Source organism: Lolium perenne, chromosome 3, assembly GCF_019359855.2.
Source record: "Lolium perenne isolate Kyuss_39 chromosome 3, Kyuss_2.0, whole genome shotgun sequence".
NCBI lineage: Eukaryota > Viridiplantae > Streptophyta > Magnoliopsida > Poales > Poaceae > Lolium > Lolium perenne.
This window is the reverse complement of record NC_067246.2, coordinates 344,326,881-344,344,976: the sequence shown is the minus strand read 5'-3', so window position 1 is coordinate 344,344,976 and position 18,096 is coordinate 344,326,881. Positions and strand designations below refer to the sequence as shown.

Genomic DNA, 18,096 nt, shown 5'->3' with positions numbered 1-18,096 from the left:
GGAATTTATCTCCTTGTTTTATCAGCGCATAAAATGGTAACGCTTTTTCTCCTAACCTGGCGACGAACCTGCTCAAAGCTGCGACTCGCCCAGTTAGCTGCTGTATTTCTTTCAACTTTGTTGGCTTTCTCATTGTTACTATGGCTTGTATTTTGTCGGGATTTGCTTCAATCCCTCTTGCCGAAACTAGAAACCCCGTAAGTTCTCCTGCTGGGACGCCAAAAGAACACTTCGTCGGGTTCAGTTTGAGGCAGAATTTGTCGAGGTTGTCAAAAGTTTCTTTGAGATCCTCAATCAACGTTGTCCCCTTTTTTGATGTTATGACGACATCATCGATGTATACTTGCACGTTTTTCCCGATCTGTGTTGCTAAACACTTCTGCATCATCCTCTGATATGTTGCTCCCGCATTTTTTAGACCAAAGGGCATTGTCTTGTAGCAAAACACGCCGTAAGGTGTAATAAACGCTGTCTTGGCTTCATCATCTTCTTTTAATCTGATCTGGTTATAACCAGAGTATGCATCCAAGAAGGAAAGACGTTCGCAACCTGCCGTGGAGTCGATAATTTGATCGATCCTTGGGAGGGGAAAGTGATCCTTAGGACAATGTTTATTGAGACACGTAAAGTCGACGCACATGCGAAGGACTGTCGTGTTTTTCTTCGGCACCATCACCGGGTTAGCTACCCATGTGGCTTCGTAGATATTTCTCCGATAAAACCAGCTTCTTCGAGTCGATTTATTTCTGAAAGCATGGCTTTGCGGTTTGGTTCAAAAACGCCGCAAAGGTTGTCTCGATTGGTTTCACTGTTGGATCCAAATTTAGGTGGTGCTCGGCAAGTTCCCTGGGTACTCCTGGCATGTCAGCTGGACACCATGCAAAGATTTTCCAGTTCTCACGGAGGAACTTGACGAGCGCGCTTTCCTATGCGATATCCATATCGTTTGCGATAGATGTCGTCTTTTTGGATCTGTCGGGTGAATCTGCACCTCCTTAGAATTTTTCTCTGTGTTGAAAGTTGATTCTTTATTTGGCCTTCCAACGTCTGGCAGTACGTCGTAATCAGTCATGCTTTTTGACGCCAAGTACTCGGCTTGCATCCCGAAAGTTTCTGCCAACCTGTGAAAATCCTTGTCGCACTTATCGGCTAAGGCAAAGCTTCCCTTGACTGTGATTGGTCCTCTTGGTCCAGGCAACCTCCACAACAGGTATGTATAGTGTGGTACTGCCATAAATCTAGCATATGCTGGTCGTCCCAACAGAGCGTGGTATTGTGATGGAAAATCCACGACTTCAAATTCGAGCTTCTCGATTCTATAATTTTCTCGGGTCCCAAATTGAACATCGAGGTTGATTTTTCCCAATGGATAACTTGGTTTCTCTGGTGTGATGCCGTGGAACCTTGTGTCTGTTGGTTTCAAGTTTGCTAAGGATATGTTCATCTTCCTCAATGTATCTGCATACATGAGGTTCAAGCTGCTGCCGCCGTCTATGAACACTCGAGAGACATCAAATCCTGCGATAATCGCCGCGAGAATAAGTGCCGACTGCCCTGGTCGAGGAACTTGCTGCGGATGATCTCGCTATTGTGAAGCCGATATCTTGTCCCGACCAATTAAGGTACTCAATCGTTGGTGGAGGCATTTTCTCTGCCATAAACACCTGTCGTGAGATTACTTTTTGAGCTCTATTGGACGGCCTTCCCTTCTGAATCATCAACACTGCTCCGTTGGAGTTAGGATCAACATAGGGTGGTGGTGCAGGTGCTGCCGCTATTCTTAGCTGGTGTCGATTGTCCTCTGTAATCGCGGGAGGTGGCGGTAGATGAACCTCGCTCCTAGGCTCCCGAGGGTTTCTCTGTGCTGCTCGAGCGTGAGCATTTTCTCGCGTATCCGAACATTGCACGAAAATTTCGACAGCCTTTCTGCAGGTGCCCTGACTGTCTTTTCCCGTTCTTTGTCGAGGAAGAAATGCATCTGGCACGGTCCGTTCAGCATTTCCTCGGGGGACACGAAAGGTCTTGGAAACCTCGGCCCACTATTTTGCCTGTTGCGTGAATCATCCCTATTATCACCTCGCTGTTCACTGCTTCTTTGGTAATCATCTCTGTTGCCTCCTGTATTTGTCCGAAAACCTGCCGAAATTTGTCCTGGGGCGTCGTAGTTCTGGTACGTCCGAGGAAATCTTCGCCTCGGTTGATAGTTTCGACCACGGTCCTCCTCTCGGCGACTGTGTCGTTTGTTGTGGACAGCGTCTTCTCCATCTCGCCCATTTATTTGCTATCTCCATCAACGCGGATACCGTCCTTGGATTGGTCCTTCCCAAATCCTCGACAAAGTCTCCACGCGACTCTGCGACAAACGCATCTATTGCTCTCTCGTCGGATATGTTTTCTCGCCGAGTTTTTGATGATATTCCATCTCTGGATGTACTTTCTCATTGGCTCATCCGCTTTTGTCGACACGCTCTCAACTCCTCTAACGATGCGGGTTTTTTGCACGTGGATCTGAAGTTCTTGACGAACACGTCCTCGAAACTTTCCCACTGTCGATGGATCCTGGAGCGAGTTTCTTTATCCATGATCGTGCGGCACCACTCGGGTGCACCTGGATGCTTGGCATGGCTGTTGCCCTAGTTCCTCCCCGTCGCCTTCACCGTCTCCGGATAGTCGACTAGCCAATCCTCCGGATCTTGAAGGCCGTCGAATTTCTTGAAATTATCGGGTAACTTGAATCCCGAGGGGACTCGCGTTTTTCGGACTCTCCTCGTGAAGCATGGTAAGCCGCACATATCTTCGTCGTTAAGTTCGGGGATTGCCGATGATCCCTTCGCTTTGCCGCGCTCTGTCGACTCTTGCTTGTGCTGCTGTGTCTCTTGCTCCACTTGGCCCTTCGGTCTTTGCCGCCGTTGTCGCTGCGGGTCGTGGACTATTTTGCCTTGCCACTCCTTCGGGAGGCGTTGATATAAACGCCGTCCCCATAGCTCCAACTCTGCTACCGCCATATTGTACGTGTTTCCCTTGGATCACCCGTAGGTGGTTTAGATGCAAGGATAAAAGCATGTGTCGCCATATACCCAGCCTCTGGTGTCTTAGGGATGATGTTTCCTCTTGTATCTATCGACATAAAGGACATGTCGAGGTTTTGAACCAAGTGTTCTCTTTCTGCCTCGGGTATGTGTTGCAGCCTTGATCTTGCTCTGTTCCGCGCCTCCCGATGGCTATCACCCGTAGTTCTAGATTGTCGACTTAGATCTGCCCTTCTCCCGCCGGATGCGTGCTGCCTCCTTTCTCCTGTTCAACTCAGCCGTCTGTTTTTCCAATTCCCTGGCAGCTCGTGCGAGCCTATATTGATATGCTTGCAATTCTTCCGGTGTGGCTGTGGTAGCCATTGGTTCTCAGTGCCGTTCATAGCTCTCGCAGCTCTATCCCACGCTGCTTGTGAAAGTTGAACTCTATCTCGCGGCTCGGCCCGACGTATTTGTTGCCCAAGCCTTGTCGCAGATTGGAGGGATCGACGTATGGATTTCCCAAACCTGTCGAAAGCCTCGATGTCTCCTCTTGACCTTCAATGGCGTAAATCTGATGATACCTTGTACTCAGATCTATGTTGGGTTTGGTGACATCATCGTTGAGATTGATGAAGACCTTGCCCACTGTGAGAGATTTGTCGATGAAGTCATGACTGTCGACATCGCTTGAGCCATCGCTTATATACGAGTCCGCAGATGACTCAAACGATATGTCGTTGAAGATCTTGGCGAGTTTCTCTCTTGCTCGACATCGACGTAGCGTGTCGCCGAGGTTTCTTCTTCTTCTGACTCGTTTGACGATGCATAGCTTGAAAAATCGGAATCGGCCACTGATGATCCCGACGAAATCGGAATTTCGACACGATACGATCCTTCCTTCTCGACGCGAAAGTGGAACCTTCCGAACGTCATCTCCATGGGCTCCGCCAGATACGCATATGCATCCAAACGGGAGGGTGGGTGAGGAACAAAATCGACAAGACCAGTAGCGATCTGTTTACCTCGATCCATTGTGTTGCTTGCGGTTGACGATGTCGAAGATCTTGAGCGTGCCATCGAGATCAGCTCCTTACGCCTCTAATTCCCACAGACGGCGCCAATTGACAAGGGATTAACTTGTCAATGCCTATGGATTGTAGGCTAGGGTTTAGTTAGAAGTAGAGGGTAAGTAGATCTCGAAGGTTTCAGCCGAAAAGTACTCGACGATTGTGAAAACTAGGATTTGCAGACAATGATTCGGTTGATTCTTTTGTCCCTCGACTCCCCCTTATATAAGAGGTGAAGCCGAGGGATTCGTGCTATACAAGTTTACAGAGTCCGGGACGTTTTCTAACTCGTCCCGCCAGATTACAAACAACACTTCCTATTACAACTCTATCTTTCCTTAGTAAATCTTGGGCTCCCGAATCTTCTTATTCTTCGGGTATTGGGCTTCCAGTAAACCCCGGGTACCATCTTCGGCAGGCCCAAATGGGATGCCTATGTCACCTATACATGCAGAATCTGCCTAAGTGTAGGAACCCCCTGTCCGAGAAGCCGGACACACCTGGGGGGGTAGCCTTGGATATAAAACCATCTGAAATCACTTTTGTGCATTCCATGTGGACACACACAAGTTTTGGGGCCATTTCCCTACATCCGATGCTCGATTTCCGACGAAACCCTAGTTCTGTTGACCGCGCGGTCTACCCCTTTGACTGCATCCCATCGGGGGTCCCCCGGTGGGCATATGCCTCCATTTGAGCTTGGTTAGGTCATAGGTACATGTGGAAACAAGGATCATCCCATATGATCTCAAGTTTCTCTCCGGTTCAACTCCGAGGGAGTTCCCCCCTATACATGCAGAATCTGCCTAAGTGTAGGAACCCCCTGTCCGAGAAGACGGACACACCTGGGGGGGTAGCCTTGGATATAAAACCATCTCAAATCACTTTTGTGCATTCCATGTGGACACACACAAGTTTTGGGGCCATTCCCTAGATCCGATGCTCGATTTCTGACGAAACCCTAGTTCTGTTGACCGCGCGGTCTACCCCTTTGACTTCATCCCATCGGGGGTCCCCCGGTGGGCATATGCCTCCATTTGAGCTTGTTTAGGTCATAGGTACATGTGGAAACAAGGATCATCCCATATGATATCAAGTTTATCTCCGGTTCAACTCCGAGGGAGTTTCCCCCTATACATGCAGAATCTGCCTAAGTGTAGGAACCCCCTGTCCGAGAAGACGGACACACCTGGGGGGGTAGACATGGATATAAAACCATCTCAAATCACTTTTGTGCATTCCATGTGGACACACACAAGTTTTGGGGCCATTCCGTAGATCCGATGCTCGATTTCCGATGAAACCCTAGTTCTGTTGACCGCGCGATCTACCCCTTTGACTGCATCCCATCGGGGGTCCCCCGGTGGGCATATGCCTCCATTTGAGATTGATTAGGTCATAGGTACATGTGGAAACAAGGATCATCCCATATGATATCAAGTTTATCTCCGGTTCACGTACGAGGGAGTTCCCCCCTATACATGCAGAATCTGCCTAAGTGTAGGAACCCCCTGTCCGAGAAGCCGGACACACCTGGGGGGTAGCATTGGATATAAAACCATCTAAAATCACATTTGTGCATTCCATGTGGACACACACAAGTTTTGGGGCCATTCCCTACATCCGACGCTCGATTTCCGATGAAACCCTAGTTCTGTTGACCGCGCGGTCTACCCCTTTGACTGCATCCCATCGGGGGTCCCCCGGTGGGCATATGCCTCCATTTGAGCTTGGTTAGGTCATAGGTACATGTGGAAACAAGGATCATCCCATATGATATCAAGTTTATCTCCGGTTCAACTCCGAGGGAGTTCCCCCCTATACATGCAGAATCTGCCTAAGTGTAGGAACCCCCTGTCCGAGAAGACGGACACACCTGGGGGTAGCCTTGGATATAAAACCATATCAAATCACTTTTGTGCATTCCATGTGGACACACACAAGTTTTGGGGCCATTCCCTAGATCTGATGCTCGATTTCCGACGAAACCCTAGTTCTGTTGACCGCGCGGTCTACCCCTTTGACTGCATCCCATCGGGGTTCCCCCGGTGGGCATATGCCTCCATTTGAGCTTGGTTAGGTCATAGGTACATGTGGAAACAAGGATCATCCCATATGATATCAAGTTTATCTCCGGTTCACTTACGAGGGAGTTCCCCCTATACATGCAGAATCTGCCTAAGTGTATGAACCCCCGGTCCGAGAAGCCGGACACACCTGGGGGGGGTAGACTTGGATATAAAACCATCTCAAATCACTTTTGTGCATTCCATGTGGACACACACAAGTTTTGGGGCCATTCCCTAGATCCGATGCTCGATTTTCGATGAAACCCTAGTTCTGTTGACCGCGCGGTCTACCCCTTTGACTGCATCCCATCGGGGGTCCCCCGGTGGGGATATGCCTCCATTTGAGCTTGGTTAGGTCATTGGTACATATGGAAACAAGGATCATCCCATATGATATCAAGTTTATCTCCGGTTCAACTCCGAGGGAGTTCCCCCCTATACATGCAGAATCTGCCTAAGTGTAGGAACCCCCTGTCCGAGAAGCCGGACACACCTGGGGGGGTAGACTTGGATATAAAACCATCTCAAATCTCTTTTGTGCATTCCATGTGGACACACACAAGTTTTGGGGCCATTCCCTACATCCGATGCTCGATTTCCGATGAAACCCTAGTTATGTTGACCGCGCGGTCTACCCCTTTGACTGCATCCCATCGGGGGTCCCCCGGTGGGGATATGCCTCCATTTGAGCTTGGTTAGGTCATAGGTACATGTGGAAACAAGGATCATCCCATATGATATCAAGTTTATCTCCGGTTCAACTCCGAGGGAGTTCCCCCCTATACATGCAGAATCTGCCTAAGTGTAGGAACCCCCTGTCCGAGAAGCCGGACACACCTGGGGGGGGTAGCCTTGGATATAAAACCATCTAAAATCACTTTTGTGCATTCCATGTGGACACACACAAGTTTTGGGGCCATTCCCTACATCCGATGCTCGATTTCCGATGAAACCCTAGTTCTGTTGACCGCGCGGTCTACCCCTTTGACTGCATCCCATCGGGGGTCCCCCGGTGGGCATATGCCTCCATTTGAGCTTGGTTAGGTCATAGGTACATGTGGAAACAAGGATCATCCCATATGATATCAAGTTTATCTCCGGTTCAACTCCGAGGGAGTTCCCCCCTATACATGCAGAATCTGCCTAAGTGTAGGAACCCCCTGTCCGAGAAGCCGAACACACCTGGGGGGGGTAGCCTTGGATATAAAACCATCTAAAATCACTTTTGTGCATTCCATGTGGACACACACAAGTTTTGGGGCCATTTCCCTAGATCCGATGCTCGATTTCCGACGAAACCCTAGTTCTGTTGACCGCGCGGTCTACCCCTTTGACTGCATCCCATCGGGGGTCTCCCGGTGGGCATATGCCTCCATTTGAGCTTGGTTAGGTCATAGGTACATGTGGAAACAAGGATCATCCCATATGATCTCAAGTTTATCTCCGGTTCAACTCCGAGGGAGTTCCCCCCTATACATGCAGAATCTGCCTAAGTGTAGGAACCCCCTGTCCGAGAAGCCGGACACACCTGGGGGGGTAGCCTTGGATATAAAACCATCTCAAATCACTTTTGTGCATTCCATGTGGACACACACAAGTTTTGGGGCCATTTCCCTAGATCCGATGCTCGATTTCCGACGAAACCGTAGTTCTGTTGACCGCGCGTTCTACCCCTTTGACTGCATCCCATCGGGGGTCCCCCGGTGGGAATATGCCTCCATTTGAGCTTGGTTAGGTCATAGGTACATGTGGAAACAAGGATCATCCCATATGATCTCAAGTTTCTCTCCGGTTCAACTCCGAGGGAGTTCCCCCCTATACATGCAGAATCTGCCTAAGTGTAGGAACCCCCTGTCCGAGAAGCCAGACACACCTGGGGGGGGGGGGGTAGCCTTGGATATAAAACCATCTCAAACCACTTTTGTGCATTCCATGTGGACACACACAAGTTTTCGGGCCATTTCCCTACATCCGATGCTCGATTTCCGACGAAACCGTAGTTCTGTTGACCGCGCGTTCTACCCCTTTGACTGCATCCCATCGGGGGTCCCCCGGTGGCCATATGCCTCCTTTTGAGCTTGGTTAGGTCATAGGTACATGTGGAAACAAGGATCATCCCATATGATCTCAAGTTTCTCTCCGGTTCAACTCCGAGGGAGTTCCCCCCTATACATGCAGAATCTGCCTAAGTGTAGGAATCCCGCCCTTTTTTCCCGCCCACCCTTTCCCGCTGCTTCTCTCCCGCCCTTTTTTCCCGCCATGATTTCCCGCCAAGTTTTCCCGCCCACCCTTTCCCGCTCATTCTCTCCCGCCAAGTTTTTCCCGCCCACCCTTTCCCGCCCATTTTCTCCCGCCAAGTTTTCCCGCCGTTTCGGCCCCTCGTCGGCCTATATATAGCCATGTCTTCTCCACTAACAGCACCAGCAACATTTCTCCCCTCATCACTTCTCTCATCCAACAGCACCACAAAATCCTCTGAGTTGAGCTGCCGCTGAGATGGCTCCTCGTCGCCGTAGCAACACGGGCTTCATCGGCGTTCGCCGGCGGCCTGCGGGGCATTTCGTGGCTGAAATCACCGCCGGTGGAACGCGTGTGTGGCTCAGCACCTTCTACACGAAGGAGGCTGCTGCCCGTGCATACGACATTGCGGCTTGGAGGTTTGGCCGGCCGCGCCACGAAATGAACTTCCCGGAGGTCAGGTCTCTGACGGAAGCTCAGAGTCTCTCTACTGAGCCGCTACTTCGCTCACAGGGTGAAGCGGCGGTACAGGGCTGGCCAGCGGCGGATTGATACCACCGAGGCGGACGAGAAGTTCATGGCACAGTGGCACAAAGACCATCCTGGAGACGTCGAGGCAATGCGCGCATTCTGGAAGGACAAGCAGGCGTACAGGAGAGAGAGGAGGGCGGGAAAGCGGCAGAGGAAGGCCGAGGTTGAAGCAGAGTACGCCAAAGGAGAGGCGTCGACATGGGGGGAGAATGATGAACGGTGCTCGTGGAACCTCACAACCACCGCTTCAGAGGACACCCCCAGCGAGGATGAAGATTTCGACTTCTCTGATTAATATGTGTATGTGTCGAGTCCGTGTGTCTTTAAGTGTTTTGGTTCCTGTGTGGGTTTAGTTTCTTTAAGTGTTTTGGTTCCTGTGTGTGGGTGTAGTTCTTTAAGTGTTTCGGTTCGTGTGTGGGTCTAGTACTTTAAGCGCTTTGGTATGTGTGTGGGTCTAGTTATTTAAGTGTTTTGTATCGTGTGTGGGTCTTAAGTTCTTAAATGTATCACTTTTCTCTCCAGTTCACCTCCGAGGGAGTTCCCCCTATACATCCAGAATCTGCCTAAGTGTAGGAACCCCATGTCCGAGAAGCCGGACACACCTTGGGGGTATCCTTGGATATCAAACCATCTCAAATCACTTTTGGGCATGCCATGTGGGCACACACAAGTTTTCCAGCGATTCCGACGCTCCGGTGGTCTGTAACTTGGAAAACCCTGGGACGGGGACCCCACAGATCTACCCCTATAGCTATCTCCGTGCGAGGGTTTACTAGTGGACTTTTTTATTTGTTTTGCTTTGTTTAGGACATATGTACATTGAAACTATAGGTTGGGCATACTTTACCATAAAATAGGCTCCGTTTGAGCCATGACGGGGGTTTCCACATACAGATCCTGGATTTTACCAAGTGGTAGCCCATTATGCGGAAATCGTCAACGCCGGATACATCCAAGGTTAGCCAAACCTTACATCACACGTGTACATATATGTTAGGGGCAGATGCAAGTTTTCCAACAATTCTGACCCTCCGGTGATCTGTATCTTGGAAAACCCTAGGGCGGGACCCCGCAGATCAACCCCTAGGGTTAGGGTTAGGGTTATAGTTAGGGTTAGCAATGTATGCGGAAACCCTAGGGTTAGGGTTAGAGTTAGGGTTAGAGTTAGCGTTAGCAATGTATGTGGAAACCCTAGGGTTAGGGTTAGGGCTAGAGTTAGGGTTAGGGTTAGGGTTAGAGTTAGGGTTAAAGTTAGCAATGTATGCCATCTACGAATTCTTAAAAAATAGAACCATTTTTTACATAATTCATACTAGTAAATAAATAATAGAAACATAATATAAAGTAATATGAGAGAGAGAAAATAAAAATAAAATAAAAAAAAACCCTATATGCCGAGGGTGGCCGTCGGCATAGGGGGGCCATGCCCTATGCCGAGGGTAGCCCTCGGCGTCTGGCTGACGCCGTGAGAGGGCGGTGACGGCGCGGGAGCGAGGGGAGGTGATGGAGACCTCTACGCCGAGGGCCTGGTAGACGCCGAGAGCAGCCCTCGGCGTAGCCACCTCTACGCCGACGGCATCGGTACGCCGACGGTCGTCCTCCGGAGGTGCCCTGGCGAGGCCGTACGCCGACGGCCCCGATAAAAAGCCGTCGGCGTACGTGGTGGCCGTCGGCGTCTAGCTCCATTCCTGTAGTGACAACAGAAGTGTTGGGTGGGCCTGCCCAATGAAGACCATATTTTCCTTTGCTTTCCTGGACCAATTTGTCCCTCACTCTTTAGTGTTTGGGCTTGGCGGGTCTTGAACATTGCTCCGCCCCTAGGTTTACTTATATTGGAATATCTTTAGAAAAAGTGACAACGTGAGTGTTTTTAGTACACATGTGTTTTTTTCTACTGTGGAGGGGGTATGGATCAAGGAAAAGGAACACCAGACTTATACAGGTTGCAATTCTATTTTTGCAAGTTGAGCTAATTGAAAATTTTCATTTTTCTTGCGTTTGGCCTTGCTGGCAAGAACAACATAAGGAAGTACTGATTGTGTCCTACAACTATGCGTAACAAACTTACAAACCGCTAGTTGCTTAGCCACGAAGTGATCTTAATCAAGTACGTACTCTGTCTCTACGTATAACCCAATGCATGGCATCGAATCATCTTGTTTAACTGAGAAACAAGGAACCCCTATATGTTGACCAAGATATGAAGGTGTAGCTAGAGTTTTATGAGGGTGCCTAAACCCATACGCGTCCCCCTTTCCCGGATTCTGAATCCAAGGTAGTACTCCATCAAACAAATAAGCTAGCTAGCAATTCATTCAAGTGCCCGGCACTATAAATTGGCACCATCATCACATGTCCACCATCGCCACCAGTCCACCACACAGAAACCAGCCTAGCAACTGGTTGTCGTGCCAAAGATGGCCCGGCAGCAGCTGGTTGTGGCAGTGTTCGCCGCTTTGGTTGGCATGTGCGCCCTGGCCGGCGCCGTCGACGCCGCCGGCACCACTTTACCGCCTCTGTCGAAGTTCGGGAAGAGGGACCAACAGCTCACCTGCAAAGGTGACAAAAACAGCCAGTACTGCGAGGGCACCTGCCCCATCAAGTGCCCCGGCAAGTGCCTGGTCCTCTGCCCAGGCTGCAAGACATACTGTGGTAGGCATGGATGCACACTTATGCTTCCTTCATCCTATTTACATTTACTAGCTAGATATTTACATTTACTAGCTACCTTCTTTTCAAGAGTGCGACTTATTCCCCGGCACGTCATGTGGGGACCCGCGTTTCACGGGCGCTGACGGGAACAACTTCTACTTCCATGGAAAGAAGGATCAGAACTTCTGTGTCGTCTCTGATGCTGGCCTCCACATCAATGCCCATTTCATCGGTAAACGCAACCCTGCTATGCGTCGTGACTTCACTTGGATCCAGGCTCTTGGCATCCGTTTCGCCGATCACCGCCTATACATGGGTGCCCAAAAGACCGTCATGTGGGATGATGATGTGGACCGCCTCGAGCTGACATTTGATGGCATGCAAGTCGACATCCCCGCTGAGATTGACGAGACATGGCAACCCACCACCGTGCCGGCATTGACCGTTACGAGGACCTCCATGACCAACCGCATCAAAGTTGAGCTCAAGGGAGTGTTCAGCATCCATGCTAGTGTGGTACCCATCACCGTGGAAGACTCTATTATCCACAACTACGGTGTGACGGAGGATGACAGCCTTGCCCACTTCGACCTCGGCTTCAAGTTCTATGACCTGACCGATGATGTCCACGGCGTGCTCGGCCAAACTTACCGCACTGACTATGTCAACAAGCTCAGTGTTAGCGCAAACATGCCAATCATGGGTGGTGCTCCGAACTACGTCACCTCCGATATCTTCGCCACCGACTGCAAGGTGGCTAGGTTCGGCCACCAGGCCGGGATCTCCATGGTCACTACCAGGGCCAGTTAAAAACCATGTTTCGATGGCTAGCCGCCCCTGATATCTGGCCTTGTATAATTAAGGTGTCCGGTGGATGCCATTATGATAAGAACTGTCTTTTAAATACGCATGCTCACTCATTGTAGTCATAATTTGTGCAATTGTTATAATATTGAAATAATATATACAGACAGATAAATTGAGATGATGGGAAGATGTGTTACCTTTTATGTATTGAAGACTTCTTTTTGGAAAACATACAACAATCTTACAATAGGCCGACATGCAGGACCGGAAGTCTTCCAGCATCGCACCCCCAACTCCTATCCCTATTTTCCGCAAAAAAAAAAAAAAAAAACTCCTATCCCTATTACATAATTTAGAGACATATTTATGGATTTTTTCCCTACTACCAAAAGGGCAGGTTTCACTACCGACAAATAAAAGACAATATAATTGAGGTTTAACATTTCCCCGTCAAAAAGAAAAACTGAGGTTCAGCATTCAAGGGCAGCGAAAAGAAAATAGTTCACTAGTAGAAAAAGGGGCTTTAGTCCCGGTTCGCAAGGGCCATTAATCCCGGTTGCGCAACCAGGACTAATTATGCGCGACTAAAGGCCCCCCCTTTAGTCCCGGTTGCTTACGAACCGGGACTAAAGGCCCCGCCACGTGGGCGGCTGGCATGCGCCGGCGCGAAGGACCTTTAGTCCCGGTTTGTAACACGAACCGGGACTAAAGGCTATTTTGAGTTAATTTTTTTAATTCATTTGGGTTTCTAATTATTTTTCACTCCCTCTTTTTTTCTATTTTTTCAGAATTTCTACTATTTCAGGTATTTGCATAGTTTAGTCTCTATCTCTAACTACACTTATCTCTAGTCAAATTACATACTCGTGGTCAAATTTCCAGCTTGGTCACCCATCCTCCCACTACTCTAGTACTAGCACGCTTAACTTCCGAGTTCCATCCCGTTCCGCATCCAAGTGCTTCACGCGCATGTATGTGATAGTAGTATCATATCAATCCTATTAACATGTTGATCGATGTCACATTTCTTTATTGTTTGAATTTCAAATAATTCTTTTAATAAACAAAAGTAATGATGTAATAATAATCTTGAATAAATAAATAAACATTAACTTTTTAATTTGTATTATTTTTAATTTTATTAATTAATTAATTTTTTTTTGCCAAACCTAAAACCTAAAAATTTGAAAATCTAAAAATTGGGTAAAAATGAAAGTAATCTTTATGCAGGATGCAATTATTAATTTTAGGTTTTAAAAAATAAAAAAAATATAAAATCCATAATTTATAGCAAAAACTAAAATCTTCCTGCTTTTGTATTTCCATTTGGAATTTTGAGAATCTAAAAATTGGCTAACCGGGTTAACCCGGGTGAATTCGAATGTAACTTTTTTCCCACGATCATTTTGATATATTATACGTTTTTTTTCGACGTCGTATGCAAAAGTTATTGCGGTTTTACCATTTTTCAAAACTTTTTTGCAAAAAAAGTGAAAATTCAAATTTGTTAATTTTCCCTAATACTAGGTTGCATAACATACAAGAATCTGAAAACATTTTATTTTTTGAATTTTCTATCATTTTATTTTTTATTTTACAGTGCTAAAAAAGGTGATCCACAGGGGGGGTGGAGGTGCGTGGGGAGCCAAAAATCAGAAAAAAAAACCTTTAATCCCGGTTGGGGACACCAACCGGGACTAAACGGGATTAAAGGTTCTTGCCCTGGCCGCTGCCCACCATAGCCCTTTAGTCCCGGTTGTTCCAAGCATTAGTCTCGGTTCACCAGCAGAACCGGGACTAAAGACCCATTAGTCCCGGGTCAAAGTATTTGGGGACTAATGGGTTGGGATGGAAGGCATTTTTTCCACTAGTGGTTCAACGCACCGCCTAATGCTAATGTAACACTATCAAAACAACTCGATGCAACCATGCATGGCATAAACAATAGTATTACAGTAGCACCTAGGGCCGCAAAGCCAAGAACTAAGCTTAACATAATCTTAGAGAGCAGCGAAAGCACAAAACCTCCAACATCATCTTTCACCAGCTTAAATGGCATCTGGTTCACTGCCTCTCAATCGGTGCAATCAGCGTCCTTGGTCCAACATCCTCATTTTCTTTTCTGTGTACATCCAGAGAAATGCTTTGAAGAACATTGGCTCCCTATTCCAGCTAATTGTTTTCATGTGAATTATGCAAATCCAACATATTTAAGAAAACACGAGCAGGGTGGATTAGCTCCCCTAGACACCTGACTAGTTTATCCTCAAAACAAGCGCTATTTCTCATTTGCCATATCCGCAAACAGATCGCAGCGGCGCAAGTGAATTTGAGGTATCCACCTGAAAAGTTGTGTGTAATTCCCAGGTCTAGTTCAAGCCGTAATCACATTGCTAGCCACACTACATACACAGTCGCAACACACCGGAAATACAAATAATGAATTGTTTCCTCCTCAACAAAGAAACTACAAATCGTATCACCCACTCATTTTCCTTTGGCCATAATATATATTTTGGTCATCTCATTACGCAAGATGAGCCACAACCAAATGTTATTTTCAGAAAAAAATTGGCTTTCAATTTTTTTAATAGATCTATGAATAATCACTTTGGTGATGTGCTTATAAACTGATTAAAAAAACACTCAAAGACACTCCCGCTAGCCTACTATGCAAACCCGTCAAACATTCTCGCAATTGCTTCAACAATCTTGGTCTAACGTCAAGTGACAGCTGCTTTCGTCTTGGGGAGACACTTACAAATCTAGGATATATATCAGATGTGTTGAACCACACCAAGCATTTCCCCAGTAGTAGATTTTCCTTTGCAAAGAACTGTCTTAAATACATAGTTTCACAACAGAGTCGCATATCACACTATACGCATAAATGTTATTCAAAAACAACTTAAACTTTATGAATACACCAGCAAATATATTATACACCATTATCTATAGGTCATATTTCTAAAACAATTATGATTTATTCAGACCAACAAATGTTTGGATTAAAACATAAAGTTTTTTAATGCTTTGTTGAAAACAGAATTTGTATTTTTTCTCCCTTTTTACTTTTTTGCCTTGTCAAATTGTACTTACTTTTTGTGCAAAAATATGTTTAACATGAATTGCAAAATGTGTTTAACATTTTAAACCATGATTATCATGTTTTTGAGAACTAATTAACCATTTTGCAGGCAATATAAGTATCATGGAGAGAAAAATATTTTCTATGTTTAGATGAAGCAGGCAATATAATGCATTGTCTATTAGCGGGGTGAATAGGAGATTAACATTTTTTATTGTTGCTCTCAATTTTTTTTTGTTATCTTTACTAATTCAAATCTTTGATGGAAAGTACACAAAGAATATAAGAGAGATACAAGTAATCAAAGGATGTAGTAACCACAATGGTGGAGCTGATCATGTAATTAATTCTCCAGGTTGCTTGCTTTAGGGGAATTATGTCTTCGTTACAAGAGTGTTGGCGACATAAAGTCAACCAAGCCCTATTCTCCACGTGCCCTCACCATAAAACTGCCACAATCCACTAAGTGGTGGTCTTGAAGGAGGCAATCAAAACCTTTACAAATAAGTTCAGGGTATATCTACAACTGAATTATAGGTTTGCAATGCGACAAAGAAGCTTACACGGTGATTATCGAACTTCTAGAACAACTTCTTCCATCTAGGATGCCCAAGCACCCAAGAGTAACAACATCCACATAGGAATGCAAGGGGATTTTACTTTTACTTTGCTGAAGCCCTAGACCTAGATCTTCTCCACCAAATCTTATGAGATCAAGGAGTTTGGATAACTATGGTCGGTAATGTAGTGGATGTGAGCTCAGAGCATTAATGGACGAGAGAGATGAAAGTGGCAAGTCCTCTTGGGAAATCAGACCCAGTTTATATAGGGGCTCCCTTGTCCAACCGTTGGATGCAAATTCAGCCAGCTTTCCCACGATTCTCCGGCGGCAGTAGACGGGCTCTAGTTAAAAACCAAGGTTCGGTACTACCGTCCACACATACTACCAATCCACTACGGTACTCACTATCGCTAAAAATGGAAAATATGAGGGGTGGGAGGCATGTTCCGGTGTAGTGCTCGGTACTAGCCACACTACTACCAGTTGTGGAGGGGCGCGATACTACCGGTAGCCATCCCAATACTACCAGACGTGGTACAAGTGCATCTACCCCTAGCCATGTTAAAGGGTCGGTACTGCCTACTTTATAATGGTCTTGGGATCATGCAAAAACAGATTCGATGGAGTGAACTCCTCAAACCATGGGAATGCTTTGCGGGTGCTTTTTTGGGATGTTGTACACCACCAGGTTGATAACACACCCCATACCTTCCTAATAGGACCCCTCTTAATATTACAGATTTCCTACGACTCAATGAAACTAAAAAGATGGAAACTCCTCTTTGTGCTCATCCATTTTTAGGGTCATCGGACTGTCTTATTCTATCATCAATTATACCTGTATTTCTCCTGCACAAGATTAGTCCGCTAAATAGCATCTCATCTACACCAAAACCACTTAGGGAGGTATATGCTATATCATCTCCTCGGTTTGGTTTTTTATGATAACACTTAAATTTGCATAATATATTATGATTGGCTCAAAGGATCAAGAAATTATAGAATATATCCCACTAGACGCAAAATTCATATCATCTGGAATTAACACCCCCTGTATTTTGTAGACCAACAATATTTGCAAAGGATCATAGATATAAGGTAGAGCAATGCATTTCCAAAAATCATATGGTGGAGCAACAAAAAGAAGGTAAAAATATATAGAAGTATCCACCCAACATGACATGCCATAAACAAGATTTAAGACAAGAAGAATATTTTACATGATAAACAACACATTGTCTTAGACATACATAAGTTTCTTTGAACTTCTCACTAAACACACACAACCATATACATAGTTCAATAAACACGTACCAATATTCATAGGCGCATACTGAACAAATTAGAGGCGAGCTTATAATTTCCCATGCAAGATCGAGGCCATCCTACTAAAACTCTCCTCTCCATTTGGCACCTAGACATCACAAAGGGTGAAGAGCGATTCTAACGCCCCAAGAGGATCACTCCTCAGCATCCCCCATGATGTCGTGTATACGCTGATAGGCTTCTACATCATCACTCAACCTACTATGCTCGGATAACCACTGATACTTGAGGGTTATGATACTCTTCGAGCACCAGAGTTCGACAATATCAACCCTCTCATGATCTCATTTTTCCGCCACATGCATTTTACTCATTGTGATGTCCTAATACATGTCCAACTTGGGAAGGAAAATTTCTTCATCTTGATTTTAAGCTTCTTGAGACAACTTGGTTCCTCATCCAACCTTGCATCAACAAGTGGAGCACTATCATCATTTCCTTCTGAGGCTTCAACTTCTTAACCCACCATTAGAGGTTCCTTGTACTTCTTAATCTTTATTCCATTCTCATGTAAATGGTCAAGTCCAACCGTTTCTCGACGTTTTGACCATATATAGTATCATGACATCTGGCTAAGACTAGCTTCATAAAATATATAAGAGGCAAAAAGGAGGCGCCCTTCTTTCCACCATAGCAAGATACATCTCATTTTATAGAAGTTTATCATATCAAGTTACTCGTTGATTCCTTTCCTCTCATGGTTTTGGATCATAAGATCAATGAGATAGCCATGGACCTCATCAAA

The 18,096-nt window shown here is 46.3% G+C and overlaps 1 protein-coding gene across 1 annotated transcript; it reads left to right on the top strand.

Moving 5' to 3' along the window:
* The first annotated feature begins 11,294 nt into the window (after nucleotides 1–11,294).
* On the top strand, nucleotides 11,295–12,556 carry LOC127338983 (uncharacterized). Its single transcript, XM_051364903.2, has 2 exons — nucleotides 11,295–11,568; nucleotides 11,657–12,556. Exons 1-2 carry the CDS (start codon nucleotides 11,334–11,336, stop codon nucleotides 12,376–12,378), a joined length of 957 nt encoding a protein of 318 aa, XP_051220863.1. The 5' UTR covers nucleotides 11,295–11,333; the 3' UTR covers nucleotides 12,379–12,556.
* Nucleotides 12,557–18,096: the final 5,540 nt, after the last annotated feature.

Excerpts from the sequence above, each read along its gene's own strand:
- LOC127338983 (XM_051364903.2), top strand. The coding sequence starts at position 11,334 with ATGGCCCGGCAGCAGCTGGTTGTGGCAGTGTTCGCCGCTTTGGTTGGC. Across the intron at positions 11,569-11,656 it reads AGGCTGCAAGACATACTGTG|AGTGCGACTTATTCCCCGGC; the intron begins GTAGGCATGGAT and ends CTTCTTTTCAAG.